This window comes from Leopardus geoffroyi, chromosome A3 (genome assembly GCF_018350155.1).
Source record: "Leopardus geoffroyi isolate Oge1 chromosome A3, O.geoffroyi_Oge1_pat1.0, whole genome shotgun sequence".
Classification (NCBI taxonomy): Eukaryota; Metazoa; Chordata; class Mammalia; order Carnivora; family Felidae; genus Leopardus; species Leopardus geoffroyi.
This window is the reverse complement of record NC_059336.1, coordinates 105,764,271-105,787,222: the sequence shown is the minus strand read 5'-3', so window position 1 is coordinate 105,787,222 and position 22,952 is coordinate 105,764,271. Positions and strand designations below refer to the sequence as shown.

The window sequence follows — 22,952 nt, the reverse complement described above, 5'->3', positions numbered from 1 at the left end:
ACTCATCTCCAAAATTCTTTTTTTTTTATGATACAGATGTTATGTTATCTGTGGATGCCTCCCTATACTAGCCCTTGCCCTCTGTCACCAGAAGTAACTATTGTCACAAATCTTGTGTATATTATTCTCTTTATAGTTTTATTCTAAATAATGTGTTACTTATTTTTGTGTTTTTTGAATTTTTATAAAGTTTATCTGACTTGCTTTTTATGCTTATCAGTATATTCCTTGGACTCATACATGATGTTGCATTACCACTCGGTATTATTCTGTTGAATGTTTGTATCACAGTTTATTTACCCATTTTACAGTTGATGAACATTTAGATTTTTTTCCAGTGTTTCTATTTTGAACTATGCTGTTGTGAACATTCTTGAACATGCCTCTTGGTATATGTGTGCAAGAGCAGAGACTGGGAATACCTGGTAGATAACCTGTTTTGTAAAGTTTTATTGGAACATAGCCATACCCAATCATTTACATATTTATATATAGCTGTTTTTTGTATTATAAAGGCAGATCTGAGGAATTGCTACAGGGGCTCTATGGTCTGCAAAGCTAAAATATTTATCTAGCTCTTTAACAGAAAACGCTTGCCAGTCCAGCTGTAGGATAGGGTATATACACCTAGAAGTGAACTTGCTGAGTCATAGATGTGTGCATCTTCAGTTTTACCAGATGATGCCATGGTTGGGTTCCCCCCCTCCTCCCCACAAAGTCATTGAAACAGTTTATATCTCCTAGCAATAATGTAGGAGAGTTCACATTACTCTGTATCCCTGGGAACACTTGATATTGTCACACTTTGAATGTTTTGCCAGTTTGGTGAGTATAAAATAGTATTTTATATGGTTTTAATTATCCTTTCCAAAATTATTATTTATTTTTATTATTTTAAATGCTTATTTTTGAGAGAGAGAGAGAAAAAAGTGTGAGTGGGGGAGGGGCAGAGAGAGAGAGAGACAGACAGACAGACAGAATCTGAAGCAGGCTCCACGCTCTGAGCTGTCAGCACAGAGCCTGATGCAGGGCTTGAACTCACAAACTGTGAAATCATGACCTGAGCTGATGTTGGACACTTAACCGATTGAGCCACCCAGGTGCCCCTGCTTTCCAAAATTATTAATGAGGTGCTTGAGCCTCATTTCATATGTTCATTGGCCATTTGTTCCTTTTTGTGATGCTTAGTCGAGATTTTTACCAATTTTTCTGTTACCAGTTTGCAGGAATTCTTTATTCAGGATAGTAATTCATTACCAGTTATAGGTGTTAAAACTATCTTCTCCCAGTTTGTAAATTGCTTTTTCTCTTTATCGTGTCTTTTAGTGTGCATACATTCTGAATTCTAATGTAGATAAGTATCAGACTTTACTTTTATGGGTAGTGCTTTCTGTGTCTCATTTAGGAACCTCTCCTTCACTTCCAAAATATGAAGATATTCTCTCTTACTTACTAAAGGTTTTATAATTTTATCTTTAATCCTTTAATTTACTTGGATTTTATTTTAGTGTGTGGTGGAGATAATAACTTCATTATATACTTAATTTTAATGAATTTGTAAATTTTAATTTAACTTGGGAAGTTTACTCATCATTTACATATTTTTATCAGCTAGAATCTTTTTCTCTTTCTCTGGGCCTCCAGTGACACTAATATTAGGTCCAAGGCTGCTTTTTTTTCCTCCCTTTCTGTTTAGATTGTATAAATCATATATATAATGCATGTGTATATAATATACATTCTAATATAATTTTTTAAATAGAAGAAGTTCTAATTTCAAAGATTATTTTCTTATAAACAAAAAGCTTGGTTATCCAGTATACCATAATTTAGGAAGTTAGATTGGGAAAGAATGTTGCTATAGACAGCCATAGTTAATCCTAACTGCAAATAGTGAAGCAGAAAAGGTATCAAGAAAGATTAGAAATTTGAAAATGTAATACTTTGAGTTATTTAATTAGAAATATAATAGCCTCTAGTGCATCATTCTGTTACAGTACTTGTAGCACAAAGTAATTAGTATTCTCAATGAAGATTGAGCCATCGAGAAGTGGCTAAATTAGAATTGTATGTCTTAGTCAAGAAGGCAAGAAAGTATTTTACTTTAGAAAGATTTACATAAAATCATTAGCATTGAAAAGGTACTAGAATATATAGGCATGTCTCATTCTGATGTGTTGCTGGATTGCCAACTTTTGGATATTTAGAATAGAATATGTTTATCTCTGCAAAGGTAATGTATTTCTGAATAACTCAGAAGCCAAATTAACTGATTCATTGTAGTAAAAGCATAATGAACAGCTATCATTGTAGTTTTAACACAATAATATTGAATATTGAAGTCTATTAGTTACATATAAATTTGCTTACACCACTAATAAAAGAGACTTATGCCAACAAATAAGAGTAGACTGATAGATAAGAGGTTTATGGACCTCCGTTCTCTCTCCATTCACCTCCCTCAACCCTCCCCCCCCCCCAATGAGTTTAACAACCCTTGAGGATTCATTTGTAGTAACTTTTAAGGCTAGAAACTATCTTGAAAAGGAGCAAAGAAATGAGAGCTTATTGTGGTATAAGGAAAAGGAGCTAATGTATACTTACATTAGGAAAAGGAAGTGTAAAAAGCTCCCAGAAAATAGATATATTCTATTTACTGAACAGGTATGTCTTGTGAAGGAGAGAGAGTGTGGTGCATTAGATCATGAGAAAAAAGTAAGAACAAAGTTTTCAAAATAGAGAAGAGCGATGGATTTTTTAGAGTCATCTCAGGGAGCAATTCTAACCCCAGTTTGCTGTTTGACCAAGAGTAATACACTTGAGTACCTAGAGTCTTAGTTTATTTACCTATAAAACGGTAGGAGAGAGGGAGAGGCAGAGGGAGAGAGAGAGAGAGAGAGAGAGAGAAAGCAAGTGGGGCAGAGAGAGAATCCCAAGCAGGCTCTGCGCTGTCAGCACAGAGCCCCACGTGGGTCTCAAACTGAGATCATGACCTGAGCTGAAATTGAGAGTCGGACGCTTAACCAACTGAGGCACCCAGGCACCCCTATATGTTACTTAATCTTAAGCTAAAATGCATTGCTTCTGGAGCTTGATTTCTTTTTTTTTTTTTTTTTTTTTTTTTTTAATTTTTTTTTTCAACGTTTATTTATTTTTGGGACAGAGAGAGACAGAGCATGAACGGGGGAGGGGCAGAGAGAGAGGGAGACACAGAATCGGAAACAGGCTCCAGGCTCTGAGCCATCAGCCCAGAGCCTGACTCAGGGCTCGAACTCACGGACCACGAGATAGTGACCTGGCTGAAGTCGGACGCTTAACCGACTGCGCCACCCAGGTGCCCCTGGAGCTTGATTTCTTAAAGCAAGTTTGTTCCATGCACAGTGTTCCAATTTTATTAAAAAACATGCTAGAAGGGGCACCTGGGTGGCGCAGTCAGTTAAGCGTCCAACTTAGCTCAGGTCACCATCTCGCAGTCTGTGAGTTCGAGCCCCGCATCGGGCTCTGGGCTGATGGCTTAGAGCCTGGAGCCTGCTTCCGATTCTGTGTCTCCTTCTCTCTCTGCCCCTCCCCCGTTTATGCGCGCGCTCTCTCTCTCTCTCTCTCTCTCTGTCTCAAAAATAAATGTTAAAAAAAATTTTTTTTAAAAACATGCTAGAATATAAGGCAATTAATGCAAATTTTTACTCATTGATTGCAAAGGCTAGAAAAGAGGCTGTGTTAAAGACAACAACCCTTCCTGCCTCAAAATAAGTAAACTTAAAAAAAGATTAACATATTATACATTTTTATGGTGAATTTCAGGTAATATAGAAATACTTAACACTGAAAAGCGAAAATTACTTTTTACTCCTCTCTTTCCAATCTCATTCTCCTAATCAGAAATAACCCAGTCACCAGTTTGATGTGTATCCCTCTAGACTTTTTTCTATGTGTACAATATATACATATATAAATATGAAGCTTTGTTTTATTTATGTATTTTTAATTTTTTTAATGTTTATTTCTGAGAGAGAGAGAGAGACACCAAGTGTGAACGGGAGAGGGTCAGAGAGAGAGGACGACACAGAATCCAAAGCAGGCTCCAGGCTCTGAGCTGTCAGTAAAGAGCCTGACACAGGGCTCAAACTCACAAACCACAAGATCATGAACTGAGCGAAAATCAAGAGTTGGATGCTTAACTGACTGAGCCGCCCAGGCGCCCCCAAAATTACCTTTTTCAAACAAAAACATGATTATGTCACTCAGTAGTTATAACTCTTTAGTAGCTTTGTGGGAAAAAAAAATACATTTTTTTGGTCCTCCTGTGATTATTGTTAAGAATGTAGCATGAAATACACTAAAGGGGCACTTAAATTGTGAGCCAAGAGTCCTATGTTTGAGTCTCAGGTATCAAGACTGATTTGGTGACCTTGGGCAAGGCTGTTTAACTTCTTGAGCTATTTCCTCAAATATCAAATATAGATAGTGTGAGGAGGGGGATAAGGTAATGATATGAAAGGTACAATATAAACGCAGGACATTGTTAATAGTTAACCTTGTATTTGTTATGCCCTTTGAAAAATTGTCCTTGTGTCTTATCACAGTATCTAGCAGGTCATGGTAGGATTTTTACAAGCTGAACCACCCTTCATTTCACGTTTCACATAATAAAAACCTCAGTCACTAAGAAAAAAAAGTTTAGAAAAGTTAAATGACTTGACAAAAATGAAAACTAGTACCATGTCAGTAGTAAAATGCTGTATAACCTTGACTTTATAGTCTGATAGTCTTTCCACCAGGCTCTGCTGCCTTCCCAAAATAATTAAGATTATGTATTTATAAAAATCACATAAATATGTTGTGATTGCAATTTAATCATATAACTCATCCTTCATAAATTGAGAACAGTGTAGAATGGCACATCCATATTATTTACTGTCTTCATCAGGACCTTTGGCTTACAAGAAATGGCTTGCAAAAAGGGAATTTATTAGTAGATATAATTAGCTAGGAGGAATATTAGAGCAACTCTGAGAATGGAAGGTCCTGGATTTCAGAGACTAGAACTGCATCTCAGGGCAGTTAAGACTCTCTGTCACTAATGGCCCTAGGTCTGTGTCCTTAGTTAGCAAACCAGGAAGAAGGATGGACTACAGCTCCGCCTCTGGGAAACTTGGGAGGATTCCATTTGGCCTAGCCCACATCTCACAACCACTCCTGTAAGTAGTAGTAGATTAAACCATATGAAATTGCCAGTAAATATTTTTTACCAACTTGAAAGGCCATTTTGTATGGTTAACCTATTAATAGTGCAGGGTGGTAGAGGGGAGAATGAGGCATCATTGATTAACAGCCCTAATGGGACGTCAGAAAATGGTAGAGTTCCACAAAAGAGAAGAGGTGCTTTTCTTCCAACCAGAAGAAGGAAAATAGGAAGGCATTCTGGGCAGACAAAAATCATAGTGACATAATAGAACGCACAAAGCGTGTGGGTCAGCTAGAATTCAGCTGGGCCACTGTGGAAATGAAAGAGGCCTCAAATATTAAAATTTCTAAAGTGAGAGACTGAATTGTTCTTACTAGTCCTTTTCTTAAGCATCTCAGTTTGACAGAACTCCTTTTATGTAACAAATGCACCCAAAGCACTCAAATTACAACTATTGTCCTTTTCTGTTGTATCCTAACATTTGTTGGATATCAAACATGTTTAGGCACCTTCCTCTTAACCTGTTTAAAGATGAAGAAATTGAGATTCAGAGAATTTGCCTAAGATTATACCACTAATCGTTATTAAAGTCTAAATTGAAGATAAATTTTCATTCTATACTGGTACTTCTCAAAGATTGTGCATGAAATACCTCTAAAAGCAGAAGAGAGTGTGGGATGCCTGGGTGGTTTAGTCCGTTAAGCGTCTGACTTCGGCTCAAGTTATGATCTCACTCACCGTTCATGGGTTCGAGCCCCATGTCGGCCTCTCTGCTGACAGCTCAGAGCCTGGAGCCTGCATCTGATTCTGTGTCTCCCTCTCTCTTTGTCCCTCCCCTTCTTCCTTCTTGCGCTCTGTCTCTCTCTCTCTCTCTCTCTCTCTCTCTTTTTCACAAAAATAACGTTTAAAAAATTAAAAAAAAAAAAAAAGAGAGTACATATGTATACCTGAGAGGTCTGTTGGCATATGTGATCTTAAACATAAATATTGTTTACGGCTCCATAACAAAGTGGTGATAGCCTTGCTTTTTAAATGCTGAATTGTTTTAACTCAAACTTTGAGTTAAATTGTCTTTTTAAGAAGATGGATAACACATTCTCTCAGTAGGAGAAAAATGGCACACTATGCCTTTATTGTGTGAATAACTGACCCAGTTTATAAAACTGTGGTCCAAACCATACTTCTTGTAAGAATCTGAATTTTCGTGCTTATAGTGCATTAGCCAACAGCTATTGATCTTTCTATATGTTTGGGTTCTGACTGACCCAACTGCTAACAGTGTGCTCTAAAGTTACATAGCTTTGGAAGTAGTTTGTAATTGCTATGTTATAGTTAAACTTTAGTCTTTTTGTTGTTGTTGTTACATACCTAACAAATAAGTATTAGCTGTGTGCTTTATAGAAACCACACTTCCTTTTTTAAGAGTTGGGACATCGGGTAAGAAAAAACAAGAATATATAGCAATATCTTGTGGCATTTGGGGAGTATAATAGTAAAGACAGAAATAAAGAGTGCTTTCTGATCATTGATGCTGAAGGTGAGTGGTTCGCAGTCTTATACATAAAGCAAAACTGTGAAGTGATTTGTACTCCTTTTTTATTTTCATAGAGAAGTAGGATAATGATGTGATAATTTAAAGGATACTTTGGATACTTGACTATCTTGCAAGTTTCCAGAAGTCTCCAAAGTGATCTATTTAGAGAAAATTTTGATGAAAAAACTAGTTAAGGTTATAGTATAATAATGGGGAAAATTTGATCATGGGGAAAATTTTCATAATTGTAGTTTTATGTCAGATATATTAACTTTTCCTATTTTTAATTCATTCAAATAGCTATGGAAAATATTTACAGAAGTTAATCTGTGTAAAAATGATGGGTTTGTTTTTTCCCCCAATTTTTGTCATCTTTTAAAAGACTTACCTGAATAGATCTTCTTTATGTTCCTTTTTTTGTTTGTTTGTTGTTTTTTAAGAGCATGACAGTGAGTGTGAGCAGAGGTAGGAGGGTGGGGAGAGACGGGGAAAGGGAGAATCTTTTTTGTTTTTTTAAATGTTTGTTTGTTTATTTTGAGAGAGAATCCCAAGCAGGCTCCATGCTGTCAGCACAGAGCCCAATTCAGGGCTTGTACCCACGACTGTGAGATCATGACCTAAGCCAAAATCAAGAGTCAGAAGCTCAACCGTCTGAGCCACCCAGGCACCCCTGAATAGATCTCTTTATTTGTTGTTAGATTCTTTCTTGAACAGTTTACTTAAAAAAAAAAAAAAACCATCTTCTTCATTTTATAGATGATAGTATTTCTGCTGCAAGTACTTCCGACGTTCAAGATCGCCTCTCAGCTCTTGAGTTACGAGTTCAACAACAAGAAGATGAAATCACTGTGCTAAAGGCAGCTTTGGCTGATGTTTTGAGGCGTCTTGCAATCTCCGAAGATCATGTAGCCTCAGTGAAAAAATCAGTTCCAAGTAAAGGTAATTGTTTATTAAAGTAGGAAAAGTCTTGCTTTTTGCAGCTTACTTTGCAATAATGTGTAAAACCTGTGTATTTTATCAGTGACATTAAACCAAGAATATGAAACTATAGTTTGTCTTTTGGATTAGCTATAACTATAGTTTGTTACATTGCCTTTTTTTTTCATTCCCAAGAAATTCTGAAAGTTTACTATTTATTATTTTAAGTAGGAATATTTTTGTAATACCACTGATTGTACATACAGCTTTTATGTCATAGTATTTGTGTGAATTTAGTATTTTCCAACTAGATAACAAATTTACTGAGGGCAGGAATTGAATCTTCTTTTTGTGTCTCCCATAGTAATTAATTAGCATTGTATCTTGAACATAGTAGATAGGCACCCATGTACTTTTTTTTTTATTTTTTATTTTTTTTTTATTTTTTTTCAACGTTATTCATTTTTGGGACAGAGAGAGACAGAGCATGAACGGGGGAGGGGCAGAGAGAGAGGGAGACACAGAATCGGAAACAGGCTCCAGGCTCTGAGCCATCAGCCCAGAGCCCAACGCGGGGCTCGAACTCACGGACCGCGAGATCGTGACCTGGCTGAAGTCGGACACTTAACCGACTGCGCCACCCAGGCGCCCCACCCATGTACTTTTTGAGTCAGTCCTCTTACCATTACAGAAATGATAAAAGTCATAGTTCAAACAACCTTATTCTAAGCCTTCTGTGGTCATTAGTGAGAAAAGTTCTGAAGAATTTAAGCTCTGAAATTTATTACCAACCCCAGTACCGTGTTAATTTTAACTTCTAGATATTAAGGGTTTTCACAGGTTGAGAGAAACAGTCATTAGAATGCTATTATTCTAAGTTTGGAGCAGATCTTGTGTGGCCTTTCCCTTCCTCCAACCACCCAGAAAGATTTTTAAATTCTTTTATGTTAAGCAACTGAATCTATTATTTCATATATCTTACAATTTTTTTGATAGAGTAGATGGACATAGGCATAACTGTCCCCCATTTTGGCAATGGGCAAAGTGAGGATATTTATGAATTCAGTTTCTGAATGTTGAGTTTGAAGTTACATGGTGTGGAGGTAGACACATAGATAGCTGAATTATAGGTCTAGTGTTCATGTTAATCTTGGCTAGCAGGAAGAATTTGGGAATATTCAGCTTATGGATAATAGTTGGAGCCATAGAAAGAGGATGTAAAATGAGAACGAGGCTCAGTATAGTTCTCTTGGGAGCTCTAGTATTTCAGCAAAGAAAAAGTGATTCATGTTGCCAGATGCTACAAAGAGATTGAATAAAACAAAGACTGAGAGGTGACCCTTGGATTTGGCATTTATGAGGTTACTAGAAACCTCCACAAGCAATTGTAGTGGAGTGGTAGGATTGCAAATCAAATTACAGTTGACGAGAATTGTGGAATTGGGGGTAGCAACTATAGTCACTCTTCAAAAAATAGGCCTGAGGGAAGAAAGATGGTAGTAACTAGAGGAAGATGTTAAATTGAAGGTCAGCTTTAATTTAATTTTTATTGTTTAAGATGTTATAGACTTGAGGATAAAGATAAGTTGAGGGCAAAAGACAGCATGGAGGAAGATATTAATGCCAACATGAATAGGGAGTGGGAATTGATGAGGCAGGTTTCCTGAGAGTTTGGACAAGAACTGTAGCACAGGTAAGAAACTATTGGTCTTAGAAGACTCCTTCTTCTGGGATAGACTGAAAAGAGCTAAAACTATGTGGGGGTCACTAAATATTCACAGTTGTCAGGGCTGGAGCTTTGATTCCTTACCACTTTTCCTCAGGAGACAGTGATGCTCTCTAAAAAGGTAAGGCAGTTCCTACCGGTGAAAAAAGGGGTAATTGGAACAACTAGAGAATAGGAGACCATAGACATATGAAGGAAGTGCTGAGTCACCTTGAAAACATTGAAGTGGTGCATTCTGATTGTGTGGTTCCCATTCTTTTTTTTTTTTAAGTTATTTTTAATTTATTATTGAAGTGTATAGTTAACAGTGTTATGTTAGTTTCAAGTGTACAGTATCATGATTCAACAATTCTGTTTAGTCAGTGCTCTCCATGATAGTCCCCATACATTATCATACCTTACATTATTACAGTATTAATGACTATATTCCCTTCCCTATGCTGTATTTTTAATAAATGAATGGGTAAAGAAGATGTGATTGTGTGTGTGTGTGTGTGTGTGTGTGTGTGTACACACACACACAATGTGATTCCCATTCTTATACTTCCCACCTTCAAACACTCTAGGCCTAGGTAGTTAATAGTGGAGACTTAGACAGGTGGCTGGGTTGATCTGCTCCATTAGTGGTTAGTAAGATAAATGTGTCAGTGACAAGGGATAAGGGACTGGAAAGTTTGGCAAAAGATTTCATAGAAACCACTTTGGCTAATAATGTTATATTGCAGTCCTTAAATTTTTTTTGAGAACCAGCTTTGAGGACTGCCAAAATCAAGCCAGGAAGAACTTTATTTGGTTATAAATTGATTTTAATAAGAAGATTCTGGAGTTTAGTTAGAGTAGAATGAGGAGCCAGATCAGTTAGTGTGTGTGGGCTTTAAAGGGAAGGTGAACTTGGTGTAGAGAAAGAACACACTTACCATTTATAATTGACATGTAACCTCAGCTTCTGACTGTATAAATATTTTAAATTCTGAAAAAGAAAATGGTACAGTGTTTGGTTATTATCCACAATATTTTTGAAAGCTTATTTCAGGGGCACCTGGGTGGCTCAGTCGGTTTAGCGTCTAACTTCTGCTCAGGTCATGATCTCATGGTTCGTGAGTTTGAGCCCCAGATGCTCTGTGCTGACAGCTCACAGCCTGGAGCCTGCTTCAGATTCTGTGTCTCCCTCGCTCTGCCCCTCTCCAGTTCACTCGCTCTTTCAAAAATAAATAAACGTTAAAAAGATTTTTTTAAAAAAGAAAGCTTATTTTAAATAGGTCATACTAGTTAAAAAACATTGAAAATTTTTTTATTATGCTAAAACAACAGTACGTTATAATTTTGTGTTGAGAAAAATTTAAACACTTTTTTCTGATTTTTTTATTTCCCAAGATATTTGAGTAAAAAATATTTATAGAGAAATTAAAAAAATTTTTTTAATGTTTTTTTATTTATTTTTGAGACAGAGACAGAGCATGAGCAGGGGAGGGGCAGAGACAGGGGGAGACACAGAATCTGAAGTGGGCTCCAGGCTCTGAGCTGTCAGCTCAGAGCCCCGACGCGGGCTCAAACTCACGGAGTGTGAGATCATGACCTGAGCTGAAGTTGGACGCTCAACCAACTGAGCCACCCAGGCACCCATTTATAGAGAAATTTAAAGACTGCTTTTTAAAAATTTGATAGACAATGGTAAATTTTGTATGATGCATCAGTTACTTCGTACTTACCTGTTCCAATGTCACAAAATACAAATAAAATTAAATAGCTGTAGTTCCTGTTCTCCAGGGACATACTTTCTGTAAGTTACTCTTTCTAGTCTTTGTTTAGTTGTCCTTACTCATAATTCCTTTTGTCTCTGAAGTGAATTTAGGATCAGATTTATTTAAGGCTCTTTAGTGACGACTTAACCTAGTTCTGGAGTTACAGAGCCATCTGCAGCTGCTACATTGGAACTTTTTTTCCCCCACATACTATCAACTCCTAATCCTTATTAATAACCTTATTAATTAGATAGGGAGCTCCTTTCCACTAATTGTACTTTATAAGCTTACTATGACTGCTCTTCTTACAATGTGCCAACATGGTTACATTCTGAAATGGGGTCCACTAGTGATTATTCTTTTTTTCTTTTTTTTGACTTTTTAAAAAATTTTTATGTTTATTTTTGAGAGAGAGATACAGAGTGTGAATGGGGGAGGGGCAGAGAGAGAGGGAGACACAGAATCCAAAGTAGGCTCCAGGCTCTGAGCTGTCAGCACAAAGCCCAACGCAAGGCTCGAACCACGAGCCGTGAGATCATGACCTGAACCGAAGTAATCACTCAACCACCTGAGCCACCCAGGTAGCCTACTAGTGATTATTCTTTAAGTTACTTAGTTAGATGCAGGCTTTGAAATGCTGTCTATAAAATAGATTAAAGGGGGAGTTGATTATATAACAATCTGGGGAGATATTATTTTAAATTTTTTTTTTCAACGTTTATTCATTTTTGGAACAGAGAGAGACAGAGCATGAACAGGGGAGGGGCAGAAAGAGAGGGAGACACAGAATCGGAAACAGGCTCCAGGCTCTGAGCCATCAGCCCAGAGCCCCACGCGGGGCTCGAACTCACGGATGGTGAGATCGTGACCTGGCTGAAGTCGGACGCTTAACCGACTGCGCCACCCAGGCGCCCCAGGGAGATATTATTTTAGAGATGAGCATAATTCATTGTTAAGAATTACTCTGGTTCCTTTTAGTGGAAAAATTTGCTTGACTAATTTTTGTTTGCCAATATTGATACTTAGAGAAATATGTATTTAAAGGTTTTAAATTTATTATTGGAGGGGCGCCTGGGTGGCGCAGTCTTGGTTAAGCGTCCGACTTCAGCCAGGTCACGATCTCGCTGTCTGTGAGTTCGAGCCCCGCATCGGGCTCTGGGCTGATGGCTCAGAGCCTGGAGCCTGTTTCCGATTCTGTGTCTCCCTCTCTCTCTGCCCCTCCCCCATTCATGCTCTGTCTCTCTCTGTCCCAAAAATAAATAAACGTTGAAAAAAAAAAAAAAATTATAAAAAAAAATAAATAAATAAAATAAAAAAAATAAATTTATTATTGGAAATTCTAAACAGCTTTATCGTGGAGTTTATAATATACAATAGAAATTATTGGGAAAATATTAGGTGATTCTTCACTATTGACGTTTGTATATAGCCTAATAAAGATCAACTGTCAGTTTTGATATTAAACAGGATTTATATTATGAATATTTGTAATGATCATTTTAAGCAAAGTATTTTATAATAAATGAAGTTTTTCATAAAATGCTTTTTAAAAAATAAAATTATTTTGTGGGAATTTTGTATATATTTTTAATTTTTTTTTTTAATGTTTGTTTATTTTTGAGAGAGAGAGAGACAGAGCCCGAGCAGGGGAGGGACAGAGAGAGGGAGACACAGAATACAAAGCAGGTTCTAGGCTCTGAGATGTCAGCATGGACCTGACGTGGGGCTCGAACTCAACGAACCATGAGATCATGACCTGAGCTGAAGTCCGACATTTAACCCACTGAACCACCCAGGGGCCCCTTGTATATTTTTTCTTTATTGAAAAAGTAATTTCTGATACTGTGGAAAATTTTATCTTCTATGTGAATTGTTTTTTAGTCCTCTGTAAAATTAGAATTTATTGTATTCACTTTCACATAAATTACTGATAGGAGAATACTCACTATCATTTGCTTAGATAGCTACACTTTTTTAGAGGATTTTTCTTTAGAAGTAAGGCTAACCCCCTGTTGGATAAATAAGTGTGAAAGCTCTTTATGAAACTGTGGTTAAAAGTATAGGCTAACTTCCTTATTGATAAATTCAACTAATTTTGCTAGATGGTGGTGATATGGGGGGGGGGGGGGACATAGCTTTAGGTGTGACTAAAACTAAATGTTGTGTATGCTGCTGGTTTAATGACATTCTACTGTGTCACTTCGTAGTAATATTACCATTCAGTAGATGTCTAAGTCAGAAGCACACCTAACTAGTCATTTCAGTATTTTTAGTACTCTTCTGTTAGTTTATTCCTTCTCATGTGCCAGCGGTATTAAAAGCTAAGCCCCATTTTTTTCTTCAGTATATTATGCTCGACACTTAACTAAGGTAGAAATTTTCCCAATAGTTTTTTTTTTTTTTTAATTTTTTTTTAACGTTTATTTATTATTGAGAGACAGAGACAGAACATGAGCATGGGAGGGGCTAGGAGATGGGGAGACACAGAATCTGAAGCAGGCGCCAGGCTCTGAGCTGTCAGCACAGAGCCTGATGTGGGGCTCAAACTCACAAACCAAGAGATCATGACCTGAGCCAAAGTCTGACGCTTAACCGACTGAGCCACCCAGGCATCCCCTCCACCCCCCAGTAGTTTTTAAGGTAGCCAGTCATTTAAGTTTCTCATATACCTTCTCTTCTGTTGGAGAATTTTTTCCTTTTGACGGCATATGTTCATAATATGTGTAGCAGTTGTAACGGAGTTCCTGCCAAAAGGAAAAAAAAATTACCTGTATTTTGGAACAAACGGGAAGGCCCAGGGAACACTTTGGCAAGATTAGCTGCCAGGAAGACAAATTATGTCACAGCTGGTGCCTGGGAAACCCATTAAGACCTCTCAGGGTGACCAAATGAATGTAATTTGAGAACACAGTCCAGCGGCATTATGTGAAGACAAGCTGTTAGTATACAATGGTATATAAGCAAAGGAGTCAAATTTATCTGAAGATGAGAATCAGTCATTTTACACCAGGAAACTGCTGGTAAACCAAAAGTATCAAGCATTGCAGATGACATTTGAGAAATGAGAGAGCCCAGAGGCAAAATTGAAATGTAAAGAGTATCTGTTTTCTTAAAAAAAACAATCCTAATTGTGTAGAAACTGGGATAACTACAGGCACAGGTCTGTATCATTGCCTCTTACTCCAGATAACATTTGGGAAAAGACAGAAATTGTCATAAGTTTGCTGTAAATGATGTTGATAAGTAAATTATACTAATCTGGTTGGAAAGTGAATTTCCTTGGTGGGCCCTTGGGCCAAAGTGACTGGTGATTGTGGTAGGAGATGGAAGTGTTTTATTATTTGACAACAGATCGAAGACTTCTAAGATGCACTTTGCATATAGAAGTATATGAGTAGATATTGCCTCAGACCAGGCAGCAATTACCGTTGCCAGAAATCTATAGAGTTCCATTTCTATATGAAAGTCAAATCTATCTTTGGTCATTTCAACTCAAAATATACTTTCAAAAAACTAGTGGCCATTAGGAGTTGAAAGGACTGAAGTACACCTTCCTGTGAGACAAAAGGAAAGGAGCTTGAAAATATAAAGAGAGTGGAAGAGGTCTGCAGTTGGAGCTGTGGGGCATATGATAGAGAATCTGAGATAAATAAAAAATTTTGAGTGTCAGCTAGAGTTCTTCCTCCATGGACCATCTTTATCCTTCTTCTGATCAAAAATTTTCCCATCTTTTTTTTTTTTTTTTAATGTTTATTTATTTTGAGAGAGAATCCCAAACAGGCTCTGCCCTGTCAGCGCAGAGCCCAACAAAGGGCTCAATTCCACGTACCGAGAAATCATGACTTGAGTTGAAATCAACAGTTGGACACTTAACCAACTGAGCCATCCAGGTGCCCGCCATATTTTTCCATCTTTTAAGGTTCAAACTATTTCCTGACAATATTTCCATTTCTTTGTCTCTTCTTGGAATCATTTAAAAAGTTTTAAAAGTCTGTTTTGGTATGTATATTTGATGTTCCTGCTAGATTATAATCTATTTGAAGGCAGGGACAGTTTGTTACTAACAGCTAGCCTTGGGATGACTCAGTAAGTACTTGTTAAATTGAATGTGGAGAGTAGAAAGTTTTAGAAGCAGGAAGTTGTGGTTAAAAAAAAAAAACTGGTTTAGAGAGGGGATTGGGATAGATCCAAGATTAAGAGAATATTAGGGATTAGGTTAGCCAGGATTTTAGATTTTGTGATTTTGAATATGGAACAGTTTCTAGTGATAACTTTACTGTGTGAGTCTAGAGTATAGTATAGTCATTAGTATTTAGGAACTGTCAGGCTAAGTTATCAGAAAGGTCCTATGCTTGGGTCTGTCATCAAGGAATATAAAACATATGGTTAGTATTCTTATGTCATCATAAAGTATAAAAACTATTGTTGGCCTTCAGCTGGCATTAATGATGGTTTCTACTCTAATTAAAACTAAATACCTTCCTGGTTTATAGACTTTTAGCCTAAATTTCTATTTCAGCCAGGTTCCTGCTCAGAAATAGAACTACTTATACTTTTGTAAAAAAGGAGAGGTTCCTGCTGTTTCCAGTCCTGTAGGCTAATCTTTGAGATCATGGCTCAGACTTTATAATGTCTAAGCCATAGAGGAGAGGGATGTGTGTGTGTGCATACACATATATACATATATGCACACACACGCAGCACTAATGGTGCATTCCAGTCATGGATCTGTGTAACTTCGATAATCATTTTTATGTTCCATTCTTCCAGTTAAGTTCCTAATATTCTGAATTTCAAAGAATACACTTTAGACTTCTCAACTGAAAAACAAGCATTCACCCACAGTTCCTTTTTGTTTCCTGCCTCTGCTTTACTTAATGCATTGCCTCTACCTTGGGAGATGATTTACTCTTTCATCCAAATTCTAAGGATTCCCAGTACCAAGAGCTATTTCAAATTAAACTGTAGGATTAAAGGCGACCATGAAAACCTTCCTTTGGCCTTTTCTTGCTATTTATTTATTTATATTATTTTTAATGTTTATTTTTGCGAGAGAAAACACTAGCAGTGGAAGAGCAGAGAGAGGGGAACAGAGGATCTGAAGCAGGCTCTGTACTGATATCAGAGAACCCGATGTGGGGCTTGAACCCACAAACTGTGAGATCATGACCTAAGCTGAAGTTGGATGCTTAACCTACTGAGACACCCAGGCGCCCCTCTTGCTGTTTACATTAGTATCTGGGGTCCTTGATGATTTAGTACTATTGTCTGCTTAGAATTTCCTTTCCCCCTACTCCCTCTGGTAGGTTTCTGTGTGTTATCCTGGCACTGCTTAAAATGTCACTCTACCTTAGGCAGAATTATTTCTTTCTCCTTACTTAACTACTCCTTCTGCCTGGACTCAAATATTGATTTCACTGCTTACTGCAATAGAACCTTGAGCATGTTAATAATCTCTCCAATTTCTTCATCAGTAAAATTGGGATGATAATAATAAATCCCTTTCAGGATTATGGGTAAGGTTAAAGGATATACCACTTATGAAGTACCTAGGACAATGCCTAGCACCTGGCAAGCACTTGATAATTAATATTACTCCACACCATTTACTGTATTGACAGTGTCTGTTTCCTTCATCTTTTCAGTGAACGAGGCACTGTTTTAGGTGGTGGAGATTAAAGAAATAAAAAACATGGACTTTGCCCCCAAAGGACCTCAGGTAAACTGAGAAGACAGATAGGTCAGTATTACAAAATTATAGGTAATTCGTATTAAAAAGGTAAATTCAGGGTGCTGTGGGAGCACCTAGGATAAATACTTAATTAACTCAAACCAGAGTTGAAGGTTCCTTGCAGGAGGTGACATCAGCACTCATCTACCTTCATGATTTTAATAGCCACTTATTAGTACCAGTTCCCAAATTGTTCCCAGATCTAGGCTTCAGCACTTCAGAATTGTCTTTCTTACTAGATTGTTCTGTTTGTGTGTCCTTCAGAATTCGTAAATGTACAATGTCCCCAAATTGAACTCCTTATTCTTTAAGTCTTCTAAACACTTCTTAAAACTGACCCCTCCCCTGCATTCATGCTACCAGGCTCTTATTTCATATCTCCATCATCTATGCTTGGACCACTGCCCTAAAATCTGCTCTTCACATAGCCACTAGAGGGTTTTCTCTAAAATGTAAATTGAACTAACTCCTTTTTTCCAGCTCAAACCCTTTTAGTGATCTCTATCCTCTGTAGATAGAGTCTCCATAATCTAACTGCTGTTTACCTCTCCCATCTGGACTCTGCTGTCTCTTGTTTCACATTCTCACCACACAAAGAGCTTTTTGTCTGCCTCCTCTCTTCCATGCACTCGCACACACCCCACTTTGCTATTATAGTCTGTTTCTTTGCACATACTAGAGTAAGCTCCAAGTATCTTATCACCTATCTTTTACTTGGCTTAACACTTTGTTCTGCATTTCTTCTAGGAAATCTTTTTTGAGTTCTGTGCTCCTAATCATCTTTATAGAGTTATGTGTCTTTCCTTTGTACTTGTTCATACTCTGTTCATATCACTGTTACTGTACTTACCACATATTTTCATTGCCAGTGTGATTCTCTTGCAAGATGTTGAACTCCTTGATGCCAGTAACTGCCTTTTACTCTTTTGTAAAACAAGGCTTTTAAGTCTTTTGTAAACCCATGGGTAGATGGATGATGAATATGTGTTAATTTAGGCAAGCAGGGATGACTAGCATATGCCAGAAAGGACAACCCAGGCGCAAAAGCACAAAGGAGTAAAAGTACTTAGTTAAGGAATTCAGAGGAAACTGAAGCATGAGGTGTGAGGTTGGGAGTGTTAAGAAATGAACCTAGACTGTTAGATAGGGCCCTTGGTGAAAGGTTTTCTTATGCCTTTCTGAGGAATTTAGTTCTTATCCGGAGGGCACTGGAGAACCATTTAGGGATTTTAAGCTGATGAGCGACAGGTTGATTTACAGAAATTCATTAATTCTGAAATCCCTATATTTCTTGCATTTTAACATCTCTGAAATTACAGCACCTGTTTCTTACAATTGATTGTGCCTACAGTTCTCACAAGCAGCACATCCTTATAGGGCATTCAAGATGATGGTGCATGTTACTATTGATGGCATATCAAATTCAAAGACATACAGCATGTTTCAGAAAGAGGATTCTGATGCAGTTTTGACAATGCCTTTAAGAGAAGGGTAATATAGCAAATAGGGAGAATAGAGCTAAAACTGAACATAATCCAGAACAGAAATTTGAGGCAGTCGTGGTGAAGTTGCATTCATTTAGTCTTCAGATACTGATCAGGTGCTTTCTGTGTGCCAAGCACAGTATAAATCACAGGGATACATACAAGAAGCACAAAACAAGTAAGGTTTCCAAATAGAGTTACATATAATTATAAATGGGGATAAGGACTGCAAAGGAAATAAAAGGGGGTAGTAAGAGAGTAAGATGATCATAAAAGCCTTCTTTGACTAAGTGCTGTTCAGCCGAAATTTAAAAGGTGAGGATGAGCCTTCCCGGTGAAGAACATTCCAAGTAGCAGAACAAATGTTAAAGATTAGGTGTAAGAAAGGATAAGAGGAAAAATTGAATTCAAGATTTTGGTCATAAGCCAAAACAAAACAAAAAAACAAACCCACCTTGACTGTTATCTCACACCATACAAAAATGAACAAAATGGATCATAGACCTCAGCATAAGAGCTAAATCCATAAAATTTCTGTAAGAAAATACAGGGGGAACCTTTAATGACCTTGGGTTTGGAAAGAATGTCGTAAATAGGACACAAACAAGTACAAATAATAAGGGAGAAAGCCATTAATTGAGCATCAAAATTTAAAAATCTTGTTCTTCCAAAGATTTTTGAAAATAAAAAGGCAAGCTACAAAACGGGAAAAAATAGTTTCAACACATATCTCTCAAAAAACTTTTATCTACAAGACAGCCCATTTAAAAAATAGGCAAAATATATAAACGTACACATGACTAACAAAGATATATGGATGTCAAGCACATAAAAAGATACTCAGTACTTTTAGACATTAAGGAAATGCAGATGAAAACCACAGTGAGATGCCACTACATGCTCAGCAAGGTGGCTAAAATGAAAAAGACTGGTCGTTCCAAGTATTTGCAAGGATGCAGAACAACTGGAACTTTTATACAGTGCAGGTAGGAATGTAAAATGGTGCAACCACTTTGGAAAACAATTTGGCAGTTTCTTAAAAAGCTAAATATTCAGGTACCATACAACCCAGGTGTTTACCTTTAAGAAATGAAAGCATGTATCCCACAAAGACTTGTACACTTATGTTCTTTGTAGCTTTATTTGTAATACAAAAATATGAAAACAACCCCACTGTCTACAGGTAAATGAATAAAAGTATTGTGATATATCCATGTAATGGAATAGTATTGGGTTATAAAAAGGAATAATCTGTTGATACACTTATCAGCTCAGATGAAACTTAGCATAATTATGCTGAATTTAAAACATCAGGCAAGAAAGATATACATTGTATTATTCCATTTATATAAAATGCTAGAAAATGTGAACTAACCTGTAGTGATTAGCAAGTAGAGTGGTGGTTGCTTGGAGTCCAAAGTTGAGGGAGGGAGAGGTGGATTATAGGACACAAGGACACTTTTGAGGATGATGGCTATGTTCACTGTGTTGATTGTGGTGATCGTTTCACAGACATATATGTATGTCAAAACTTAGTAAATTGTACACTTTATACATGTACAACTTACTGTATACCAGTTATGTCTCAATTAAAACCAGGGAAAAATAAAACAAAAAGAAGTTGTAGAAGCAGCAAAGGACTTAGTCACCTATTAATTGTTGGCTGTATGGAAATGGAAGAATCAAAGCTAATTTCCTGTTTTCTGGTTTATACCATGAGTGGGTGGTAGTAAAATGTAAGCAGGAAAAGAAGATCCAGCAAACGAGAGTGAGAAAAAACGGTCAGAGAGCTAAGACAAAATTCAGGCAAAGGCAGTGTCCTAGAAACTAAGGACATTGTTCCTGCCTGAATACCGTCCTTGCCTGAATGGTCAGCAGTATTAGTTGGTGAGGGAAAGCTAAGCAAGATAAGGACTGGAAAGCATCCTTTGAATTTAGTGACAAAGAACCGTTGGTGATATTGGCAAGAAAAATTTCTGTGAAGTGGTTAGATGATAGATTGCAGAAGGTTGAGTTGCATTCCTACCAGAAATACACAAGGATTCCAGTTTCTTCACATTCTTTGCAACACTTGCGTTTTTTTGTTTTTGATGTAATAGCTATAGTGTAATCACCTAATGGGTGTGGTTGATCTCCTGATTCCTTTTGTTGTTTTTTTGGTTTCAACAATAATCAAACTTTGATTTGTGCTGTTAACTTTTGAAAAATTTTCATAAATGAGCAACATGAAATCACATTTACATATCATTTTATCATCTCCAGAACCCCTTTATTTATTTATTTTTTAATTTTGTTTGTTATTTTTTAAAAATTTACATCCAAATTAGTTAGCATATAGTGCAATAGTGATTTCAGGAGTAGATTCCTTAGTGCCCCTTACCCATTTAGCCCATCCCCCCTCCCACAACCCCTCCAGTAACCCTCGATTTGTTCTCCATATTTATGAGTCTCTTCTGTGTTGTCCCCCTCCCTGTTTTTATATTATTTTTGTTTCCCTTCCCTTATGTTCATCTGTTTTGTCTCTTAAAGTTCTCATAGGAGTGAAGTCATGATTTTTGTCTTTCTCTGACTAATTTCACTTAGCATAATACCCTCCAGTTCCATCCATGTAGTTGCAGATGGCAAGATTTCATTCTTTTTGATTGCCGAGTAATACTCCATTGTATGTACATACCACATTTTCTTTATCCATTCATCCATTGATGGACATTTGGGCTCTTTCCATACTTTGGCTATTGTCGATAGTGCTGCTATAATCATGGGGGTGCATGTGTCCCTTCAAAACAGCACACTTGTATCCCGTGGATAAATGCCTAGTAGAGCAATTGTTGGGTCATAGGGTAGTTCTATTTTTAGTTTTTGGAGGAACCTCCATACTGTTTTCCAGAATGGCTGCACCAGCTTGCATTCCCATGATCTTCTTTTTGAGACAAGGTTTGGGACATTGAAAGAGAGCATAGAAAGTAGATTGCAGACTCTGTGTGTGTGTGTGTGTGTGTTATGTAGTGGTTAATGGGGATTTTTTAGTGTGTAACAAAAAACAAAAAATTATACACTAAACCTTGCATTGCGAGTAAGTTGTTCTACGAGTGTTGCGCAAGATGAGTAAACATTTCTTTCTTTCTTTCTTTTTTTTATTTAAAAAAAAATTTGTTGTAACATTTATTTACCTTTGAGAGAGACAGAGACAGTATGTGAGTGGGTTAGGGGCAAGAGAGAGGGAAACACAGAATCCGAAGCAGGCTCCAGGCTCCGAGCTGTCAGCACAGAGCCCAACGCGGGGCTCCGAACTCACGAGCTGTGAGATCATGACCTGAGCCAAAGTCGGACACTCAACTGACTGAGCCACCCAGGCGCCCCAGATGAGTAAACATTTCTAATAAATTTTACCTTGAAAAATGAGCCACATCCTGCAGTACAGGTAGTACGTGACACCGAATACCACATGATCACAACTGAGCCAATGGCACACACGCTCACGTGACGTGCGCGCGCGCGCTCTCTCTCTCTCTCTCTCTCTCTGTGGGGTTGTGGGTGATTGTGTCCCATGCCTGGTCTCAGGCTGTGGTGTTTCTCAGAAATCAGTGATTTTTCAGAACATTGGAAGGTGCCCACAACTGGCACTAGTGTAGTTTTTGTGCCTTCAACGTGCCTATAGACAATCCTTTGCTTTTCCATACAAGAGTAAGCTCAGGAATGCTTTGCTTCATTCTAGGTCAGGCTGCCTGCAGATATAGACCCTTTTCCTCTCCTGCCTTATTGCCAGTTACATTAAACACAATGTATGACAAGAGTTTTGTTAATACTGTAGTCAGCATCCGTACGAGCATATACAATGGCCCCCATGTAGAAAAAGGTTCTATTGAGCCAAGAGATAGCACTGGTTACATTGGTGAGAGTGAAAGTCATCCTACACAATAACCCTTCTCTCTCTTGTCTCCCTCACACCAGCCATGAAGATTTTCAAAGGTAAGTGCAGGTTAATTTGTTTATTCTTCTTCATATTTTGTAGTTATTATTTTGTATTATATTACTGTGTTATCATTTTTAAATGAATATTTTGGGGTTGTGGAACAAATCATCTCAGTTTCCATTATTTCTTTGGGGAAATTTGCTTTGATATACAAGTGCTTTGGATTACAAGCATGTTTCCAGAATGAATTATGCTCACAAACCAAGGTTTTACTGCATTTCAAAACCAGCTGTTGATATAGCAAAAGCAGTGCTCAGAGGAAAATTTGTAGTTGTAAATGCCTGTGTTAAAAAAGATTTCAATTTGGGGCACCTGGGTGGCTCAGTCAGTTAAGTGTCCAACTTCGGCTCAGGTCTGATCTCACCATTCGTGAGTTCAAGCCCCACGTCGGGCTCTGTGCTGACAGCTCAGAGCCTGGAGCCCTCTTTGGATTCTGTGTCTCCCTCTCCCTTTGCCCCTCCTCTGTTCACACTCTGTGTCTTTCTCTCTCAAAAATAAATAAAACATTAAAAAAAAAGATTTCAATTTAGTAACCTAATTTTAAGGAAACAGAAAAATACCAAACCCAACACTAGCAAAGGGAAAGAAATAATAAAGGTTAAAGATAAATGAAATAGAGAACAGAAAAACAACGAACCAATGCAACCAAAAGTTGGTGT

The 22,952-nt window shown here is 37.4% G+C and overlaps 1 protein-coding gene across 12 annotated transcripts in view; it reads left to right on the top strand.

Moving 5' to 3' along the window:
- EML4 (EMAP like 4) overlaps positions 1–22,952 on the top strand; it is a 164,286-nt gene that overhangs the window by 64,690 nt on the left and 76,644 nt on the right. For 7 of the 12 annotated variants that reach the window (XM_045447026.1, XM_045447031.1, XM_045447025.1 and 4 more), the window contains exon 2: positions 7,476–7,658. In XM_045447026.1, the coding sequence (XP_045302982.1) occupies positions 7,476–7,658 (183 nt within the window). Of the gene's footprint in view, positions 1–7,475; positions 7,659–16,750; positions 16,825–22,271; positions 22,290–22,952 lie in introns of those variants that run through there. The other 5 variants (XM_045447023.1, XM_045447027.1, XM_045447019.1 and 2 more) reach the window with 2 other exon arrangements.